Raw genomic sequence first — 22507 nt, 5'->3', positions numbered from 1 at the left:
AGAAGAAGAAAAAGAAGGAAAGGGTTGCAGGTTTGGAAGAAGAAATGGGAGGTGGCAGCCATGGAGAAGGGAAGGAGAAGAAGAGGAGGGAGGTGGCTGATTTTCTACTACAGGGAAAAGAAGAAATAAAGGAAGAAGAGATGGGGGAAGAGATTAGGGCTTGAGATCCTAATCTAAGGGTTTATGTCTATAGAACAAAAATAAATCAAAAATAGATCAAATCAAACTTACTTATTAAGTGAGTATATTAAGCCACAAATGAAACCGATTAATTGAATAAAGATATAACAATAAAAGAAAACAAAACAAATTAAAATAAAAATAAAACAAATTAGCAAAAACAATGGATTGGACCCAATGACCCAAATCAAACTATATTGAACCCATTAAAGCAAGATAAACCCAATTGAACCGGAATCAACTAATTCACGTTTAATAAACCATACTAAACCAAATTAAAGCAAATTAAACCTAATTAATCTAAATGAACCAATTAATCCTAAATACACATAATTGAATCGGAATAAACCAATTTATATCTAATAAATCACATTAAACCGAATTGAAACTAATTAAACCTAATCTATTAAATCAGATAAACTAGTTTTAAATTACAATTGGGAGAAGAAAAATACCTTAAACCAGACTTTAATCAATAAACAAGGGGAGATAACCCTTGTGCTTTAAGTCCCAAATCGAATCGAATCGGACTAGATCTCCCGGCTCAAGGAATGATTAATATGCTAAACTTTTAGACTTGGAGAATATTTGATTTTAGAGGGAAGAAGTTAGCCAAAACCTTGATGGGGCCATCCTCTCTCCGAAATTCTCAATTTTTTTTTCTCTTCCCCTTTTTGGAAGAGAGTAAGGGCTATACTTATAGCCTTGAGACTTGATACAATTCTCTCTTATTTCCGATGTGGGACTAAAAAATTAGAGAGAATTGTCCAAAAAGGCTTGCTTTTAGACAAAGGGATTTGGGTGCCATGTGGCACTCATTGGTTGTTCGGAATGGAATCTGATACCGAACTTTGGAGTCAACTTTCGGGGGTCATATCTTTCAAACCGTTAGCCAGAATTCGACATGTAATATATCGTTAGAAAGCTCAGTCCGAGCACTATTTAATGATGTGAGACACGATTGTAGTCTCGACCGAGGACCTTTACAAAAATATGCATAAAGTAGGGACCGGATAATATAATGAAAGAGAGAATTGGGCGTCGATTCGCATAATTCTCATATCAAAGTGTAATGTCCGACTTGAGGGGACAATCAACAATAATCCACAACATCAAATTCTAATTTTTGAAAACATTTTCTCTTTAAAGTTTATAGGAAAAAAATGATCATTTTCTACTCTAAGTTTGAAAATTCTCCAAGTTTAAAATGTCCAACATCTAATTCTTCTTGTGTCATCATCGTCGGGGGGTGACAAAATTCAATGTCTACACTACCTAGTAGTTGGCCGTTCTTTTTTATACATAAAACTGATCAAACATGCTTATAAAGTAGTGGCATTAATTTAAAATGAAAAGAACACTTGACAAGCCAAACCATAATCCCAATGAAAGTAATAACATAGTTGACTCTCTATTCGAAAAGCCTTATTCTTGTCTTGTAGGGTATATTGGCCTTTACCCACTTCGTGAATTCCAATGTCTTGTAACTCTGAGTATACATGTTCAAAACGATTTAACATAGTCAACTCTTTAGCCCGAAGGCCCTATTTTTGTCATGTATGGTAGATTGGTCTTTATCCAATTTGTGAATTCAGATGTCTTGTAACTCTGAATATACATGTTCAACACGATATAGGGTCCGTTTCGCGTAGTTTATGTTTATTATCTATTCATAAAGAAATCAATTATGGTAATAGAATAATAACTCATAATGAATAAATTTCTCCTTACCTATTATAACAAAAAAAAAAACATAATTAGGTTGGTTTTGCTTGTGGAAACAGAGGCCGTTTGATCTAGGATTGGATCAGGTTTAGCGAGTCATCTGTTTTCTCTTTTCTCTAAAGTCTTTCAATAATGGAATCTCTGCTCTAAACAGAAATATAGAGTTCAATTTTGTTCTATTTAGTTCAGAGATAAAAGAAAAATTACATGATTACCCACTACTGGGTTTGCTTTTACAAAAGTATCCACATTATGTTTGGTTCAACAGATTTACACAAAATGAGTTTAGGTATTACAAATATATCCAAAATAGTGTTTACGCCTTTTATCGTATGCCTACGAATCAGGCATGTATTCTCCTGCAATCAGTTGTACTTTTTGCGATTTTGTTTTAGTTTTCTCTAATCGGATCTAAAACGTCCGTTTCCAACAAAAGGTAGTCGTTTCTTCCTCTTGCCCCTGGACCCACCCATCCCTTCTTCTTCTTCTTCTTCCTCCTGCAACTCCACCTACCACTTCCTCTTTTCCTTCTTTCTACAGCACCACCGCCTCCACCCCCTGTTGCAAACCAACCCAACCCACCCCAGGAACCTCCACCCTCCACTTCCTTTTCTTTTGCTGCTGCTGCTGCTGCTGCTCGTTCTTCTTCTTTCAACACGACTCGGCCCCACACCACTGCCTCTTCCTCTTCTTCTTCCTACAATGTAAGCTCTCTAGATTCAATTGAAAAGTGGACGGAAGGCAAAGGAAAGAATAGTGAGAGAAACCCTCTATAATAAACTAGTTATCTCTCTCTCTCTCTAATGGGTGAGGCGATGGGGTTGTGGTGAGGCTGACGTCGACAGAGGCTTACGACGAGTGAGGCGATGGTGGCGAAAGGTGCGATAGGTGAGGCGAGATGGCTCCTGGTTGGAGGTTGCGACCTCGATAGAGAATTGTAGCAGTAAAGCAAACGATGTTGGTGCTGCGACAGACGAGTCAAAATGGCGACCTCTGATTTATTTATGGTTTGTTTTCCTGTTGATTTAGTTTTCCCTGCTCCTACTGTCTCTCTCTGCCATGTTCTGTTTTTTTTTTTGTTCAGGTCTTCATGTAGTTGGGTTTCCCGATCTTTGGATTTGCAACGGTGTTGATGATCAACCTATTCCTTGTCACAAGGGTTTTGAAAGTCATGTTCACTTACAAGGAGGATCCCTTCGTAGTCAACCATAGGGAGTGGAGGTTGCACAATCTGAAGGCAGAGGGTGGGTTTTTGGGGGAGTAGCAACGGGAAGGTGTAACCTGTCGTGGGTTTGGTATATGGTTCTATGGCCGCTGTAGTGGACGAGAGGTAATTTCAATGGTTGACGAAGCAGACGAGATAGTGAAAAGGTAATCACTAGGGTCGGCAGAGCATACGAGATAGTTGAGGGTGCGTTGGATGTTCTTGCAGGTTGGCTTATCGTAGGAGACATGGTGTCGACCAAGGTGACGATGTCTGTTAAGAAAAAAGGAAAAAAAGAAAAAAAGAAAAAGATATAGATGTCCCAACTAGTAGGCATACAATAAAAAGTATACGACAAATACTATTATGGGTATATTTGTAATACCCAAACTCGTCTTGTCTAAATCTGTTGACCCAAACATAATGTGAATATTTTTGTGAAAGCAAACCTAATAATGGATAATAACGTAATTTTTCCAGAGAAAAATCTTTATTTTTATCTTATTATTTAAGTGGGGCCTTGCTTTGCCATTTTGATAGGATGGTCGATCTTGACTCTCTTACGATTCAAATGGTTTAAATTACGATTCAAATTGTTCAAAAAGCAGATTTATCTTTTACGTCCCCCACTTCACGTGTCCCACAATATGAATCAAATGTTAAAATCATAATATTTGATTCATTGGTCATCCAAAAGAAATTTTAAGTTTGAACAACTATTAATCAACTTTTTTCTTTTAGACCAACGCCTACTCCTAAGGGGAGGGAACACACACCTGACGCACACTCACACACATCCACACATCCGCACACACATGTAACCAGAGTCGATCTTCAGACCTTCATGCGCCAACCTCAACTAGTTAATGCTGCTACCCATGGGATAAAGATATGAATTTAAAACCAAAATCATTTATCAAAATTGAATCAAATTGTAAAATCGCTTATTAAATGGTTCGATTTTAATTTTAAAATTAAAACCATTAATAACTATTTAAATAAAATGTTAAACCGATTAAGAAGTTTAAGTCATTAAATATTAAGTTTATATGTTACAATTTACGTCTATTTAACTAAAAAAATTCGTTTAGATAAAAAATAAAAAAATATAAGAAAATCATTTAATCTGAAACCGTTTATAAATGATTTTATAATTCGATTTTAATTTTATCTATAAAATCTTACACTGAACCAAATCGAACCATCTACACCTGAATCAAACCGATTATTAACACCTTTACGGATGCGGTAGACACTGGAACTACGAGATTTATCTCTCTCATATGTTGAAACCACGTATAAGGTGCCAGTGATTTGAATCACAACGTTGCATGTGCTTGGAGTGTCATATGCGTGATGCGTTCAACAAAGTTGTCCGGGATTTGGGTCTTCTGAGTTCTGGCCAATCACTATCTTACACAAAACAAGAAAGGAAAAGACCAATGGACCACTGTTCCGCGAAAAATCCAGTTCTTAAATCTTAATCGCATCTTTGAATCATAATACGAATGTCTTAAAGGCAGTCCGTGTGATTTTCTTTATTATTATTATTTTTTTGGGTGGAAGTCCGTGTGATTAATCACTGAAGAACATCGTCGAAAAGCAAAAAGGGATTACAGCCTTGCACTGTTACTGAAAGTGAAGTGGAGATTTCTGTTTTCTCTGTAGTGCTTTTATCGGTAGAAGGTAGTAGTAATGGTCTAATGGAATCACATTAATTTGAAAAGAGCAGCCCTTTTGCTTGGTTCTTGTCCATCAGATTCTATGTGAAAGCATTTCTTTTTAGCTTGAGAAAAAGATTATTTCTTTCGAGTGAAAAATTTTCATTCTGATTCTAATATTCTCTCAGTCTGCCAATCTAGCAGAACTTCTTCAGCTACCAGACAATGAAACCCAATGAACCCATATGCTGATCCTGAACATTGTTTGTTTTCGCGTTCATTTCAAGTCTACTGAGATTCTTGGAGATAAACCCTTTTGAAATCTGCTTATACAGCTTCTTTTTTCGGTTGTTAGAATTGAAGAGAGCGTCATGAGAAATTCTTGGGTTTTCACTATCTTCTTAGTACTCTTCAGTTTCTACATCGTTCACTTTCGAGCTGAAGCTGCTCCCGCAGGTTATTATTCTCAAGCCACTCCCCCCTTCTCTCACATTTTTCTTGATCTGTTCTGCTAATCCACAAGCTACTTTTCTGCCATTTTATATTCTTCTGTTTTGTTTTGTTTTGTTTCGATCTCTGTTTTATTTTTCCTCAGGACCCTTGATAAAACACTTGTCTTCCTTTCTCAAATGGACGAGGTCTTCCCCAAAAACACCCCAAACAGGTAATTGGAAAGAGAGATTGGTGATATTTGCTGAACCCAGATGACTGGTTTGCTTATATTTTAATGGGTACTTTGCCAAACTGAGTATGCATGTGTTTGTTTGTCTCTTTTGGGGTTTTTTCAGCAGATGGAAATGTTGTTCAGTTTGAGAATGGGTATTTGGTTGAGACTGTCGTGGAGGGAAATGAGCTGGGGGTTGTGCCGTATTCCATCAGGGTCTCCCATGAGGGCGAACTCTTTGCTGTCGATGCTGTTAATAGCAACATAGTTCGGATAACTCCGCCTCTATCACAGTGTAGGCCTGCTGTTCTTTCTGCCTTTACAGTGTTACTTAATTTTTTCTTGCTCTGTCCATGGTGATTGTTTATAATTCTGAGCAATTACAGCTTCGTTCTGTGTTTGAGGCGTCAGGTTGTGTCTTCTTATTATTCTTATGATCAAACACTTTTTAGTCTACTGCGTAACAGTTTTTACTGAATGGGTCAGCTGGATATTCATTTTATACATACATGGCTGCCAGACATACATTTTCTTTATAACATTTTAGATATGGGGGTTTGGTTTTGCAGATAGCAGGGCAAGATTGGTTGCTGGGTCATTTAAAGGTTACTCTGGGCATGTTGACGGGAAACCGAGTGATGCTCGATTTAATCATCCAAAGGGTGTTACCATGGATGACAAAGGGAATGTATATGTTGCAGATACCTCAAATCTAGCCATCAGAAAGATAGGAGAAGCAGGTTTTTGTTGCCCCTTAATGATAACTGGTTTAGATATGGTCATGAAGGAAAGCAGTGGATTTTCTAGTCTTGTGGGTGTTGTCCTCTATAGAAAGGTTATGTAAGTTTGGTAACTGTTTGCAGGTGTTAAAACGATTGCTGGGGGAAAATCAAATGTCGCAGGGTATAGGGATGGCCCCAGTGAAGATGCAAAATTCTCGAGTGATTTTGATGTGGTGTATGATGGGCGTACTTGTTCCTTGTTGGTTGTTGATAGAGGAAATGCTGCTATTCGGCAAATCTCTCTCCAACAAGAGGATTGTGATTACCAGTATAACTCCATTTCTACTACAGGTTTGGACCTTGGAATTTTTGTCATTAGTTATTCCCTAATATGTGTTAAAAGGAACATGAACTTCCTCTTACTCAGCTTAACAAAAGATACTAGAAACATATCCACAGTTATACAAAATATATTGCTCTTCACAAGGGGAGTAATTTATGTTTTTCTTCATTTGCTATAAATTTATGATTTTTTTCGGCCAAGGATCAGCAAATGAATGAATTATAAATAAAAATGATGTACATGACTAAAGTCTAGGCATACCGAGACTGAAAAAAAAAATATATATATTAGACTTGGAACTATAATGTCAGCTAAAAGATATGCATAAATGCAGTGCTTAAGTTCAAAATTAAATGAACTGACAAGCAATGTGTGATGATATTTTTGAGTGCCTTGCAAGCTTCACATGCTAATTAGACTCTTGCAAAATTTGACAGGAGAATCTTGAGATCCAATCGTTATTGACATAAATGAGTGGCAAACTAGGTTCATTTAGTGACAATCAATAGATATATCCATTTAGTGAGTTTTGCTTTGATGTTGAGATAAATGAGTGACAAACTAGGAAATAAAATAAGTAGTTAGTGCTTCTAGTTGAATCTAGGTGTACCTCCAAAAAGTGATAAAATAAGGAAGAACAGGTTGAGATGGATAAAGGAAGTCGTCGTCATTCAGTACTGTTGAGAAGGGTTGTCTTGTAAAGTGGGAGAGACAAAAAAGTATAAGGCAACAAGGATTAAAGTATCGGTGTTGGTCTGCCATATCGGTTGGCTAAATTGGAGGGCATCGTATCGTATCATAGATACGCTAAGATATGCTAAAGATCAAGGATTAAAGTATTAGTATCGGTTGCCATATCGATCAGCTAAATATAAGATACATATCGGAAGCTATCGTATTGTATCGGAGATACTTTAAACCATGCAAGGCAGACAGTTCAAAGGAAGATATGATATGGCCTTTTGTGGTGGACATGTGGAATTGGATGTGTAGCCAGAACTGCTAGGAACACCAAAGACATTAACATTAATTAAAAGAGATTTATAGGCTGATAATCCACTGTTGATGTTCCTATATAGTGTCTTAGTGTGTTATAGCAAGTAATAGAAGTCCTTGTAAGCCACATTTGACCATTTTTACCAATTAGGGAGGCTAAGTTATACCTGGGTAATTCAACCTGCACGTGAATTTGAGTACGGCTTGTTTCAAGATTCATTGGGGGTTGCGGTTCTAGCGAGAGTCTAATTTTATTGATATGGTCCTTGACACATGAATTAGCTAGTGTTGGGATTATGAAGAGTAGATTCTTAACAGTGTTGGTCATTAACCCAAGTTTGCTCCAAATATTGAAGCTAGGCATCTACTGTGCATTTTTTAGCTGTTTCTGAACTCTTCAAATTAGTTATACTGATAGAGCTACAATCCAAATCTCTGTTTTGAGGGACACATTTCATCGCAATTGAAAGACCACAGTGGAATAGGGAAAATGAATATTGGGCTTATCAGTTCAAGTTCATTCTCATCTTCTGTGTATAATATCATGTATCAAGCCATTAACAGAAATTCAAACTTTTACGCTTAAGCAGGGACTGTCCCTACTTGGGCAACATGAATCACTAAATACTGATTCACACTTCTGCCTCAAGTCTAAATTGAGCTAGTTATTACTAGTGCCTATAAATTACATAATCTGTTTGGCTATTTTTTTGGGGCAAGGTAACCCTATCCGTCTAACATTCCCATTCCCAGACACAGCTGGGCGTGAAAATACCAAGCGCACGCAGGGTCTGCTGGGTCCTTTCACACCCAGCTGACTCTGGGCGTGGGAAATGTTAGATGGACAGGATTCTTTTCTACTTTCTTTTTTTTGGGGGGGGATGTCTGATTACCCATAGTTGTCCCGGCGACTAGGTGACCCAACGCGTTGTAGGGGCGCCTAGGTGACAAGGCATTTGCCTAGGCTTCATAGGCATGTAGTTTATGACAATATGTAATATAGCAATCATAATTGCTTACATTAAAACATTGAAGCCATATCAATGCAATATGATATAATTATGCTGGGAATGACCTAATATGAGAAAGCCAACATATAATAAACAATCCGAGGATATAATATAAGCATACTCATAAAAATAATAAAAATAATAAAAATCAACGTAAACTCATGAAATGTCAACAAGGCGTGCAGTCGCCTTGGACCCAAGAAAGAGCTTGAACACCTAGGTGATGCCTTGACAACTATGCTGATTACATTGTGTTTGTGATTCATAAATATTTGGCATATATTATTTTGCTTTTATATTTAAGATGCCTTTGTTATGATACTATATAGCATTTTGATCGTAACCAAGAGCCACCAATCCTTAATTGCTAATCCTTTTTCCTTTTTAACATGTAATGTACAATGTACTTAGTAATATGTTTCCAGAACCTGACGAAGTACTTATGAACTTGGTGTTGAATGGATTGGTTGACATTCAGGTGAGATAAGACTTGAAAAAAAAATTTTCTTGTTTGAATATATTTGAGAACACTTCAGAGATCTTTCATCCTTCCCTCAACTCACTGTTTGCACGCTTCTCTCCATCCGTTGAGTCGGTGGAAGGCTACTTGACCTAACCTTCAGAGAAGAACCGAGTCAAAGGTTGGTGCTCTATGATCAGCTAACAAGCCTATTACTAAGATGTGTTGCCATGCTTTGATGTGGTAGCACATTTTCTTGTTGGGCATGCTGATGGTAAGAAGTCAAGTCCTATGCCACTATGGAATTTTTTTACATTTTACCTGGGTGGATTGGATGATATTCAGGTGAGATAAGACTTGCGGGGTAAAAAAATTCTTGTTTGAGTTTTGATAAATTTGAGAATCTGTTATTAGCTTGGTTGCCACACCCCGACCCTTTCTGTTGTTCCCTTTATTTAATAACTTTAGGGATCCTTCCATACATTCAAGTATAGACTGAGTAATGCAACCTGGTTAACATAAAAGTCAGTTCAGATGCAAACCACAGGTAGGGATCATAGGACATAATCTTAGGACCAGAATGGTGAGATTTTTAATAACTTGAGATGGACTAATCTGATGGCCTTGAAAACCTGGTTGAGTAGCACTATAGAGGAGAGGAATAATCCTTTAAAGTTTGGCTGAGATCCATATGGATCTGGTGATATGGCAGTGATCAGCAAGGTGCGAGGTTTTGACCATACTCGGAACCAAAATATTCTATCAGTTGGGATTTCATTGCCAAAGTCATGCTCCAGATGTCCTTCCCTCCTTCCTTTGTCCACTGGATCTACTCTTGTATCTATTCCCCCCTTTCTCTTTTCTCTCTCTTGAAGTCTTGTCTTGTTCCATCCAGTCGGCCACTGATCTCCACCTCATCTCCCCTATCCCTAAATGTAAATCCCTCTGTCTCTCCCACCTGGCCTTTGCTTATGACATTATGATCTTCTCTAAAGCTGACCCCCTCTCTATCTCTGCCATTATATCCTCCCTCCACTCCTTTGAATCCCTCTCGGGCCTCCGCATAAACCTTCTCAAATCTGACCTTTGCCTCTCTGGTGTCTCTGCTGAGGCCCAATCCCATCTCCTCGGCACCACTGGCTTCTCCTTGGGCTCTTTATCTGTCAAATATCTGGGCCTCCCTCTCATCTCCTCTAGGCTCTCTGCCCATCATTGCTCACCTATGCTTGATCTCCTTCGAAAGAGGCTCCAACTCTGGAAAGGAAAGCTTCTTTCCTATGTTGGGCGTCTCATTCTAATCAAATCTGTCCTCCAATCTCTCTACCTCGATTGGTCTGGGATCTTTGTCCTTCCTTCTTCTACTATCAAATCCATTGAAGGTCTCTTCTGCTTCTTCCTCTGAAAGGGTTTGACTCTTCCAAGTTTCTCCATCCTCTGTCTTGGAAAAAGGTATGTCTGCCCAAGACCGAAGGAGGTCTTGGTATCAGAAGAATCAAAGAGGTCAACTCTATGGGCATCCTGAAGCTCATTTAGAAAATTTTGTCCAAGCAGCATAGCATCTCTACTCCTCTCTGCTTTCTCATAACTCCCTTTGGACTTCCCCCATTCCTTCTAACGCTTCCTGGATTTGGTGTAAAATTCTTAGCCTAAGACCTCTTGCCCTTACTGCCATCTACCACAAAATTTTGGCCTGGACGGTTTTCAAGGATGGTTTCGAGGCCCAAATGGCCAGGAAATCCTATTTTAGGTCTTCTAAACATAGTGCAACTCTTAGATTGTAAAAATTAAACACAACTAGAACTTAGTTGGTAGTATACACTATACACAAGAAAATCAATTTTTTTTCTTTTGAAAAAAAAAAAAGGAAATAATAAAAATTTGCATACTAAAAATTAAATCCGATTCCGTGAAGTCATAGATCTGCCTTGGTGTTTGACACATAAAAATTTGAAGGGCACCTTGGTGTTTGACATAATTTATGGGAAAAGTGATATGCCTTCAACTTTAAATCTTATGCAAAAATTTCACAAATGCAGCAAATCGTCACTGTTGATGCTTTCCACTATTTCCCAACAACTTGTTCCACACTTTATAGATTGATTTGGCAAAAACTAACAGAAAACCAAGTTTTCACAAGCCTTTCAGTCGAAAGCAGTGAAACCAATGAAATGAGTTGAAATTTTAACCCATTTTGTTTGAAGCTATACATTTTATATTAAAGTTTGCATCTTTTCGGTTGAAACAATATTGAAACTACACATATCACCGAAGCTTCAACCAAAACCTTGCACTTTGTATTTGTCGCATGGAATTTCATTTTGACATCTTGCGAACCAAAATATTTCGTGAAATTTTGGCTAACCTTGAACATTGGTGATCAAAAAATAGAAACTTTAAAACATAATTAGCAATTGACGAGAAAATCCTTATATAAGTGAGTAATTGTAGGTGTTACTGATGGAATGGTTGCTTGTTCTCCATCCAACCTCTTATGGAAAAATGGATTCCATTTCCTTAGTAACTGTTGAAGTGTACTGAGAGATAATGGGATAATGCTGAGTTGTAGTCTGCTTTTAGTTAGTTGCCTTTATCGTAATTAGACTTGGACTCTTAATAGGTTTCCTACTAAGAGTAGTTTACTTATATAATATAAGAAGAGGGCTAGTCCATGATAGAAACTACTCATTATGATTCTATCGTTCTTCTTGCTCATTCTCTCCTTCCTCCATCCTTCCTCCATCTTATTGTCCTCTCTTTCTCTCTCTAGGTTCTTTTCTTCTCTTATTTTTCATAGATTCTGGTTTATTTGATTTTGTTTCATGGTATCAGAGCTATGAAGAAGTAGAAGAAAAACAAATTAGAAAAACTCGGATATAAGAATGGAAACTGAGAAATTTGGTAACTGGACTGTGAATCTATTGGCACGGTAGTAAGTGACTTCAGTTCAGCAGGTTTGTGAGTACAGTACACACAGGTAGCTAAGGAATCAGTGTTGCTGGTCAAATAAGACTCCAGAACCTCTATGGTAGCCTGAACCGAGGACAAAGCGAAACCCAGGATAGAAGTCAGATGTGAAGTGAATGAACCAGTGAATCAGTATAGATTGCCATCGAGATTAGAAGAGCAAGTACTGAACTGAATCAGCAATGGTTGTTCTTACTTGGTAGGATGTAAAAACTCAGAAACTGACCCTATGAACTGAAGAAAAAGAAGTGATAAAGAAGATAGAATAAGAAGAAAATTAGAGAAAGGGAAGGGATATGACCTTAAAATCACCACCAAAATCCTGTGGTAATGGCATCACCACAAATCCCTCTCTTGAATCACCAGAACAGGGCTGGAGCTGCATCACCATTATAAGGACAGCTTCACCACTGACCCAAAGAGGCAAAAGCCAAATTTCTCAATGACTCGAATCATTGGAAGTAGTGTGATCCCCTACTCTTTATTTATAATTTCAATGAATTAGGGGCTGGAATGTTGGACATCTATCCAGCCTTCTCAAAAAACTAGTCAAATAAAGAACACTTACTAAAATAGATCTAACACTACTCCCGTATAGGCCTTACATCCCTAATATTTGGGCTTTTAGACATGGCCCATTACTATAGTAAACCAAAAGATACTCACCTATGGCCCATATAACACATATTGGACACCATAGTTTTTAAGGAAGTAAGGCGACGGAGGTGTTTGAGGGTCTTTCGGAGCACCTTAGCGATAAGGCGGGCATAAAGTGCCGCCTTATTGACTAAAGCGTTCCTGTGTAATTTTTTTTATAAAACCAATCTATTTGGCTCAAATCCTAGTTGAATCCTATTACTCATATGTTAAATAAATATTAAATGTTCATATTCATACCAATGTAAGATATTCATTAAGAAAACAAATCAATAAAGTGAATAAACTAAGTTCATCTTCATTAATCATCAATCATCAATATTCAATCATCATCATCATAACGTATTAACATATAATATAAATACATAATTATGAAACAAAATTATAAATATAAAGAAAAGAAGACATAAAAAATACAAGTATTTATTATACTTACCTCTATGATGCCAAAATGAGTGCCTAAGCCCTAAGGTCATCCACTATATTTCTACTCTTGTCAAAGAAGAATGAAGCTCACCGCTGCCGAAGCAAAATGGTCGCCTAGATCAGTGGTTCTTCCTTGTTCCTTGATTACTTCTCAAAGCCCTTTTTTAAAACCCTTGACAAAATCCAAACCCTGTTTGTGAATCGTGTTTTTGTTTTGTTTGTTTTGGTTATTTTTGGTGGAGCAAAGCTGATTCCATACATCTCAAGTGTTAACAAAATCATATACCTATCAATAAAAAATCTATATTTGGAATTTTCATTAAGTAATTTTAAAATGTGTTTACAAAAAAAAAACCCATAAGGCGCCACTTCACATAAGGCGGAGCACTGCCTTACCATCTTTAGACCGCATCAAGGGTTGCCTTAGCAGCGCCTTAAAAACTATGTTCAACACTCAATTAAACATATTTGACCATTCTTGGTCTAGTCCAATGGCCTGGTTTGCTGCTGGCCTTCTTTTTCTTTTGAACTGCATCACTGAGAGTAAGAGTTTGAGTTTCAAGCACCATTTGACTTTTGGACTTTTTAACAGTTTACCTAGGGTGTGGATCAAGTCTGTTGTTTTCCAGGAGCTTGTCTTTCCTTCTTTCTCCTATTAACATTTAAGTGAACCCACCTTTTGCTGACATTTACCACATCTTGTAGGGGAAGAGGGTTTGGATCTTGCACTGATGAGAAAGGTGATGAGGAAGGGAGCTTTTGAGATGATTTTTCGTTAGTCCTAGAAAAGGGAAACCTTGTTTTTTGGGTAACACACACTTCAAAATTACTTAGTGGTTGGATTAGCTCTTATGCACGAATACGGTCGAGCTACTGAGTCAAACAGACCCTAAGCATCTTGACATGGAGGAAATCAAGTAAAGGGATATCAGTAGCTCCAACCAGTTAAATTATCAAAAAGAAAGGTTAGTACAGGGAAAGAGTAGGCAACTGTATAGCTATTTCTTTTGTTTTTTCTTTTCCTTTTACTAGGTGTCTTGGAATAGGATCCATGTGGCCAACCCCATTTAGTAGAGATAAGGCTGAGTCGAGTTCAGTTGAGTTGAGGTGTCTTAGCACTCCTAAGTACCAGTGAAATGTCTAAAACTAGCCAAAATAGGTGGTGTTAGTTTTCTGTACTTCAGCTGTGAAGAAATTTGAAGATGAAATCTCATCCTGAGAATCTGAGATATGGATTAGAGGAAGCAAGATGCATGGCCAAGAGGGAGAATGTACTAGTAGTTGTGACAATCACACAAATAAGGGTTTTTCTTTTATGATTACGTTAGTGTAGAGCAGCTATGCTATCTTAAGGTAACCTAGAAAGCTGACATGGTTATTCATGCTACCTAGATCTTCATTTCACATATGACTATATGAACTTGCTAGCATTGCAGTTTTTGTGTGTTGGTGGATCTATTACCTGGACACTTCAAATTATGAGCTGTAACCATGTTCGGCACTTCTTCTAAGCCAATAAGGATGCAAGAAATGGACTGTTAACAGTACCCTTTTGCCATGTACCGTTAACATAGGTTGGTGGCTTTATTGAGTTCATCACTATAGTCATTTATGATCTGAATAGCAGTTTTATTTAGTTGGCTACTTGTAATGGCCCTATATTTTATACTAAAATGCAAAAGAGGGAGTTTTGGGGGGATCAATCAGGCTCTTTCTTGCAATCTTTGCAAACTCATGTTTCAAATTTATTTTTTTGGGTGGGTGGTGGTGGTGGTGAATTTTGAAGCTGATTTTGCACATTGATCTTAATAAAAAGAGGAGGTTTTTATTGAATTTCCATGCAGCAGTTCTTTCATTAAAGCATTGGAGAATAACACTTTTGCACTTTGTGAAACGAAATGTACCTTCTTCATAAGATTGTTCTAAATTTTTTGCCTGTTTTCTCGAGGAGTTCAAAGATTCTAGATACTTTGATTTGTGACAGAAGGTTATGCAAAAAATTTATTTTAGGAATGAAGAACCTTAAAATCAATGAAATTCTATGGACCTATGGTATTAGTTTATACCTCACAACCTAACCTGAAGTTTGATTACTACAAAATTTAGTAGGTTTACCTCCTCTCAATTATCAGAAAGACATTCTTTCGATTCAATCAAATAATGGTTTAAAAACGGTGTGGTGCAGTTAGCATCTGAACCACCTAATTGAAAGGAACTAATGTTACTGATAGCCTTTTGAGATCCTCTGTTGAAATTATTTCTTCTTTTAAGTGGAACTTTTTGCTCGTGGTTTAACTTCTAAGCTCATAATTACGTCTTGGCGTCAAGAGGAATTGTGAGTATATTCAAACCTAGTTGGTTGCCTACGGGAAAAAAACATGATTATAGTGTACATATACTGACATGGCTATGCATCAGTTTTTAAAGCTCACTTTCTTACAGCATTTTTCCATTTCAGATGCTGCCAGTTGTGTCTGTCCTATGTAGCCTAAAAGTGTTCTCACCATTTAGTAAATGGTGTTCCCAAATATGTAAGCACTTCGGTCTTTTCTACCTTGGCCCCGTTTCCTATTGGTTAGCAAGTTAACAGAGACTTGAGACCGTCAAAAGAATTAGATAAGAGTGAGAATGATGTTGAATGAGTGACTCTTGTTACTCTTTAGAAGTTTCATGGTCAGGTCATCCTGGGAAATAGTGAGAACTGAAGAAATCAGCAACTTGGAGGAAATAATAGGACTGGTGGAAACAAAATTAGGTGGATCAGATATTGTAATTGATTGAAATGGCATGTGCTTACATGGAGGAACCCACTTATTCATTCTTGCTCTCTACGATTCCACATTGGTCATGCGAATCAGAAGCAGAAACAAACAATTTTTTTCTCCTGTGGAGTGGGATTGCAAACTTGAGCGCTCAGTGTCTCATTTCCTCCTTGATTGATCGTGACATGAGTTATAATTGATGAGTAAGTTGATCTAAATTGGATTAAATTAAATACGGATGTATACTCTTTGGGGAATCCAGGTAGGGGCAGGCGCTGTAGGGATCTTTTGTGACCACTCTGGTTTTGTATTGTATTCCTTCCCTTCTTTTTTGGGAAATAATACAAACTTTGTAGCCGAGTTTGAAGGTATATTACAAAGAATTCAGCATGCTAAAGAGTTGGGTGTGGAGCGCCTTTGGATTGAAGCCGACTCTGTGGTGGTGGTTATATCTATTCAAAACAAGATAATCCCTTGGTTTGTGATGCATTCTTGGCAATCTTTAAAGCCACACCTTGATTCAATTTCCTGGAAGATTTCACTCTTCCAGGGAAGCAAATCCGGCAGCGGATTATTTGACAAAAAAAGCAGTGAAAACAGGAGTCTCCTCTGTGGTGGTTGACTTTCCTAGGCACATGAAGGATGAAATAGCATCTGACACTATGGATAAACCTAGATTTAGATGTCATTGTTGATGTTTGTAACCCTTGTTGATAGCAATGCCGAAGGTGGGGTGTCATTCTCGCTATGTGATTGTACCTGGCTGGGTTTCTCCATTTGATATAGCTTGATGTATATTCTTTTTCCTTCTTTATTTTTTCAATATAATCTGATCTTTTAGTGGAAAAAAAAAGAGTAAGTTGATCTTTTTTACTATCTCTGGCCCAAGCATTGTAGTTGAGTTAGTTCATGGCTAGTATTATGCAAAAACGATGTACACAATATGGTCAGATGCTTGAGCTTTTGTCCTTGACTTCTATACCCTTGGTGTCTTTATCATGGAAAGCTTATCCATTAAGAACAAAAACCAAATCAACTGAAACCCTGATTGTCTAGTCCTGCTGTAGGTCTTAATTAAATGCTAATTGATATTTCACTTTGATCCTTCCTTGCAGATGTTATGCTTGTTATTGGTGCTGTATTGGTTGGATATCTATCATGCATGCTTCATCAGGGATTTGGACTTTCTGTCTTCTCAAGATCAGTAAGTTTCACATTTTGCTATTTCTCTCTTTATCAATTTCTTCTAAAACTGAGCAAATATTTGCTCACTTATTTCTGAGAAATATCACAACAGCCAAAAGCTTTGTAAGTTATCGATGGTTTGGGACTGTTGGGACCCCAAATCTGTATTTGTCAACCAACCATCTCTACTTCTGTTTTTTCTTTTTTGTCAACCAACCATCTCTACTTCCGTTTTTTTTTTTTTGGGTGGGCTCTGGGTGGGTTAAACAATCTTTACTGTTCCTACTACTGTGACCATCAACTCTGAATTTCACTAAATTTGGTTAGCCTTTATACCATGAATGTGTACTAAGTATATTTTTAAGGATCCATTGAAATCATGAACATTGTCATGGTAGCTCAAGATGCAAGCTGTTTCAACAAAAATGTACATTTTACCTGGTTACTCTTCCTTTATCTTCACTCAAAATGTTTAAATCTTGCATCTATTAATGCAGCAACAAACCTCAGAGGGTGATCTAAAAGGTCAAGCCACCACCGAGAAACCCAGTCTTATTGTAGAGAGCCTGAAAGAGGAGCCGGATGCCAGATGGCCATCTTTTGGAAATCTTGTAATTGATTTGTTTAAACTTGCAATGGAAGCACTGGGTAGCATCTTTCTTTACTTCATACCTGTCAGTCTTAGGACCAGGAAGTCCAAGGGTGATCTTACTCCACTTAAAGACTCTCTTGTAATGCCTGAGGATGGAGCTGATGAACCTCCATTGGTACAAAAGCATAGAAGTGCTACTCCTCTTTCTGAAACACGGCATTCCCCATCTCCAAATGCAAGTGGTGATGGTTATACACAACATAAGCTCCAAAAGAGTAAATCAGCAGCTCCAAGGGATGCTTCTTTATCAAGCAAGCATCGGTCTTCAAAGCGACAAGAATATGCAGAATTCTATGGATCAGCTGAGGTTCCTCCATATAGCCAGTTTGGTTCTAAAAGCCTGAAAGAAAGAACTGGATCAGCTGAGGTTCCTCCATATGGCCAGTTTGGTTCTAAAAGCCAGAAAGAAAGAATCAGGCACCGCCATCGAGAGAGGAGTGGGGAGGTGGTTTTTGGAGCCACAGGAACTGAACCGAAACCTGTGGAGATCAAGTCAGTTGACTATGGTGATCCAAAGTTTGATCATTTCAATATCAGGAGCAAGTATGGGTCTGAAGATGCATTCCATTTCTGAGTGAGCTGAAATTCAATCACAGCTCTAACCTGACTCTCCAACTCACCCTTGTGGCTCCTCATGGGTGAACAAACCTGGAGATTTCTATGAATGTTCTAAGTGTGGGTTGGTGTCATAGGTTTTTGTACTCTCTCTAGGTAGTATGTACTATGCAGTGTTATTTGAAATTGCATCTTTTTTTGATGGGGATAGTACTAGACTTACTGTGTTCTGATACACCTCCATCTTTAATACTCATGAAGGTATATTGAAATGTCCCAGTAGGATCTATTGAAACTGAGTCCAAGGCTGAGTTGAGCAATGCAGAATTAAATTTTTTGCCTTATATCACTAATTTTCCCACATCAACATCATTTTTATTTGTTCTCTTCTTCCTCAAGTATTATATATATTTTTCTGCAACATTTTTTTTCCTGATAAGAAAAAAAGAAAATACTTCGCAAAAGCGAAAGTTATATCCGATTCAACAGTTTGAGATATCTTACATTCTCTAGCTCTACACGCTATTCTACTAGCCGCAGAGATTACATAAGCATTCTCACATGTTATAATTGTATCCGTTTTTTCTGCTAATAATAGGTTTCCAAGCTTTCGACTTGACAAGTCTTGCGGAGTCAAACCGACTTCACAACTGCATGGATCGGGTCATACCGGACTTGACTAGCCCAAGGAGGTAAGAGGAGTCGAATCCAGAACCACACGCTTTCAGGGGTGAAGGTCCCTTGCCAACTACCCCTTGGGGTTCAAGTCATAATTACATCAAGTTTAACAAACATTGACATAACAGACAACTAATCACTCTCTACTATCCACTCATACTTCTATTTTCCTATATTCTTATGCCAGTGGTTGTTGCAGGCCTTGCAAGACTCCTCGCCTTTGATTTTGGAACAGTACTTGTAATGCCATAATTCGAGGAAACACTAAGGCTGCGTTTGGTGGAACAGAAACGACGTTTCATGTCAAAAACGAAAAAATTTCAGTTTTTGTGTCAAAATGCCTTTTTTTTTTTTTTTTTTTTTTTTTTTTTTTGATGAAATTGGGACGGAATGACAAAGGTCATTCTGTCAATTCTCGTTTCTACTGTTTTTTACTTTAACTTTTTGTTAAAAAAAAAAAAAAAAAAAAAAAAGAAAAAGAAAAAAAGGAAACACACCATAAACGCACCAAATGCTTTATTGGGAACGAAAAAACTCTAGAAACGTTTTTCTGGAATGTTACCAAACGCAGCCTAGTGACAAAAAAATTGTAGAAATGAGAATTGACGGAACGACAAAAGGTAGTTCCATCATTCTAGTTTCGTTCAAAAAAAAAAAAGTAACATTTTGATACGAACTGAAATTTCCGTTTTTGACATGAAATGTGTTACCAAATGCAGCCTAAAAAATTTGAAAAAATACACAGAAATCCAATTGTTACTGTAAGATACAGGTCATACAACCATAACGAGGATTGGATGGTCCCAAAAGGTAAAATTTTATACTCATAAAGGGACATAATTGCCAAATCAACAGACAAGAGATCACAAAGCATCAAAACTTAGAATATTCTGTGGAAACTCATTTCCTAGAGATAAATTAGCTAAAGTTATTCTTGTCAATCCCTTATGTCCTCTTTGTAATTTAGAAAAGGGTAATTTATAGCGCCACCCCTGGAGAATGTTACAATTATAAGACCATCTTCTCTATTTCACCAAATTATACTTAGACCCCCTACCCTCTGTCACTGTTAAGGAATATACCTTATATGCTGAGTCAGAAATCATATTTTATTTTAAATACCAAAATACCCTTATGAAATATGAAGTACGTACAATACCTGTAGAATAAGATACTATTGCTTTCACCCAAATCGATAGATCTGTTTGTTCCTATTCTAAGACCAAATTTACCGTTCTCCCAAATCGTGGGATCTAGACCACCGGCCATCGTTTAGGCAACGGCGACCGGGTGAAACCCCTTTCCCCAGTTGATCATGTTCTAGCTCAACACTGCTCAAGAGATCCATCCTTTCAGGCGGCAACTGATTTTTTTACTTTTTGGACTGAAGAAGTTCTCCCAGGTCGGGCAGAGTATTGGGAAAACAGTCATGGGAAGGTTTGTTTCTTTTATTTGGTTTTTAATTGTTTGGTTGATCTGTGTTGGTTTTGAATTAGTCTGTTTTGTTACTCTTGGGTATACTGATGTACTGCATAAGGAGGAGCAGACCGACAATGCCCTCTGCCATGGTTTTAACATTTGATTGTTTGTAGGTGGCAACTGCTACTATGTTCACTGTTTTGAATTAGTTAGTTTCGTCCCTGTATGTCCTCTGTTATGGTTTTAACATTTGATTGTTTTAGGTATAGATTGGTTCTAGTTTGAGAAATATTCATATGTAATTTCTCTTTATTTCAAGAGCTTTGACTATTGAGAATGGAATTGGTAGAAATGCCTTCTTACAATGGTTCATGGATCTCTGATCTGTGGTTTCTGCTTTTTTCTTTCCTTTTGAATTTCTTAAGATGACTAAAGTTTTGGATCTCTGCTTCCTGCTTTTTCTTTCCTTCTGATTTTCTCAAGATGACTTTATGATAAAATGGAGCATCATTGACAATTTCTTCTTGTGTCCATGTTCAGTTGTTTTCAAAGTATCTCTTTTCTTTTATTCTTTAATTCAGTGTTTCTTTCTTCCTTTTTTTGACAATTTCTTCTTGTACAACTTATGACACTATTCATTGGTTGGTGTCTTGCAAGTTCCAAGCCCTTACCCAACCCCTCTCTCGCTCTTTTTCTGTGTTCTATCTTCACTGCAGATTCCATCAACTCCATTGCATGATTGAATTTTGCCCCGCCTCCCATACCTAGAAGATTTACTCCACCTCTTCAACATGTAATTCCGATCCATTTTTACATACAACCTAAGCACAGAAGATGGAATTTGGTAGCACTTACTTAAGCCTGAGAGTGGAAAACAGAGAAGGAAAAAAAAAAAACAAATCAAACAAATCTTCTCGCCGGCGACCTATGATGGCAGGGATGGGAAGTACACTTCTCGCCGGAGATGAAAGGAGAAGTATATGCGGGCAACTATCCTGTCTATCTTAGCTGTAACTCATTTGAACCCGTTGTCGCAGGTGTATGGAGAGGAGGAGAGAGAGATAAGGAGAATGAAATGGTAAAATGATAAAGAGGGGTATTTTTAGAATAATGAAAATGTGTAACTAATCAGTGTTTTACGCATAAGGGCAAAAACATCATTTCATAGTAATCCTTATCATGACTGATGGTAAGGGGTCTAAGTATAATTTGGTGAAATAGAGGGGATGATTTTATAATTGTGACATTCTCCAAGAGGTGGCGCTGTAAATTTCTCTTTAGAAAATGAAACTTACTTGGCATCTTTTCTATCTAGTTCTTTTTTCACTTGACATGGCTGGGCCACTGGGCCGTTGAGATACTTTACTGAATTCCTCCACTTTTCTTCGTTGTTTGACTCCTTCGCTACTAGGTGACTTTGTGACAATTTGACAAGATTCGAATTTTTCTCCATTGCTGCTACACCATGTATTACTTATGGCTTTCACGCAATAGATGCGTCTTTCATAATATCCCCAATATGATATGCAAATATATGGCCAAGGTTGAGAGATTTTTTTTAATGGAAACAACAAAAATTCATTAATTGAAGTAACTTAGAACATCAATTTCACGGTTAGAGTTCTTAATACGATACTATTTGTTCATCACCATGGAGGATAGATTACGTAACAATAGTACCAATTTGTTAGTAGGCCTGAGACAAAAATATGGTATGAACATAAACTTGTAGACATAAAAAAAAGGGGACTCCAAAGCCATGATTTAGTACCGTTGTCAGAATGTAATTTCTTGCCATTATATAATCGGCTTATAGTGAGGCATATTTTCCTCGACTAATAATACTAGCAGCTCATCCGAAGATATTATTAATAAGGTCAATAACATATGTACATATCAAAATGGTTAAATTCAAGACCAGAATAGTAGATGTATCTAAGGGTACAGTGTACAGGAGTCGCCTGTTGGCGACGTTGAGAGATTTGATCCTTCATCGGCTCTTGCCTCATGTTATAATTGGTAAGCTAAATGTGGATCATCCAGTTATTATTTGTGATGGATGGTGACTATACCCATTCAGCAGGATGGGCAATCATGATTCTTTTATCTTCTCAATTTCATTTTCTCTTTAAATTGGCAAGAAACATGCTAGAATCAAAAGCCAGAAGTATTTTGGAGTGTGGATGGATAGCAAGGACATTCTGAATAGTCCGGATGGTTGCTGGAGTTATTTAATATCCTTTC

The 22507-nt window shown here is 37.4% G+C and overlaps 1 protein-coding gene and 2 long non-coding RNA genes across 9 annotated transcripts; all 3 read left to right on the top strand.

The window, feature by feature from the left end:
• The first annotated feature begins 4642 nt into the window (after positions 1-4642).
• On the top strand, positions 4643-18510 carry LOC122059622. 7 transcript variants are annotated; one of them, XM_042622529.1, is made up of 9 exons: positions 4663-4795; positions 4975-5033; positions 5126-5226; positions 5366-5434; positions 5559-5729; positions 6004-6174; positions 6298-6507; positions 16890-16978; positions 17457-18510. In XM_042622529.1, the coding sequence occupies exons 3-9, from the start codon at positions 5142-5144 to the stop codon at positions 18183-18185; spliced, it is 1524 nt and encodes a 507-aa protein (XP_042478463.1). In that variant the 5' UTR covers positions 4663-4795; positions 4975-5033; positions 5126-5141; the 3' UTR covers positions 18186-18510. The 7 variants fall into 7 exon arrangements, with proteins under 7 accessions (XP_042478460.1, XP_042478461.1, XP_042478463.1 ...); XM_042622526.1 differs by lacking the exon at positions 4975-5033 and having other exon boundaries at positions 4643-4795; XM_042622527.1 differs by having other exon boundaries at positions 4661-5033.
• On the top strand, positions 6514-12168 carry LOC122059623. The gene is made up of 2 exons (XR_006134094.1): positions 6514-8983; positions 9108-12168. It is a non-coding gene; the product is annotated as an uncharacterized LOC122059623 (long non-coding RNA).
• Positions 18511-20054: 1544 nt separating the features above from the next.
• Positions 20055-21577, top strand: LOC122060037. Its single transcript, XR_006134204.1, has 2 exons — positions 20055-20281; positions 20980-21577. It is a non-coding gene; the product is annotated as an uncharacterized LOC122060037 (long non-coding RNA).
• Positions 21578-22507: the final 930 nt, after the last annotated feature.

Source organism: Macadamia integrifolia, chromosome 13 (assembly GCF_013358625.1).
Source record: "Macadamia integrifolia cultivar HAES 741 chromosome 13, SCU_Mint_v3, whole genome shotgun sequence".
Taxonomy (NCBI): Eukaryota; Viridiplantae; Streptophyta; class Magnoliopsida; order Proteales; family Proteaceae; genus Macadamia; species Macadamia integrifolia.
The sequence above is the reverse complement of the archived record's forward strand: the minus strand, read 5'-3'. Positions and strand labels throughout refer to the sequence as shown.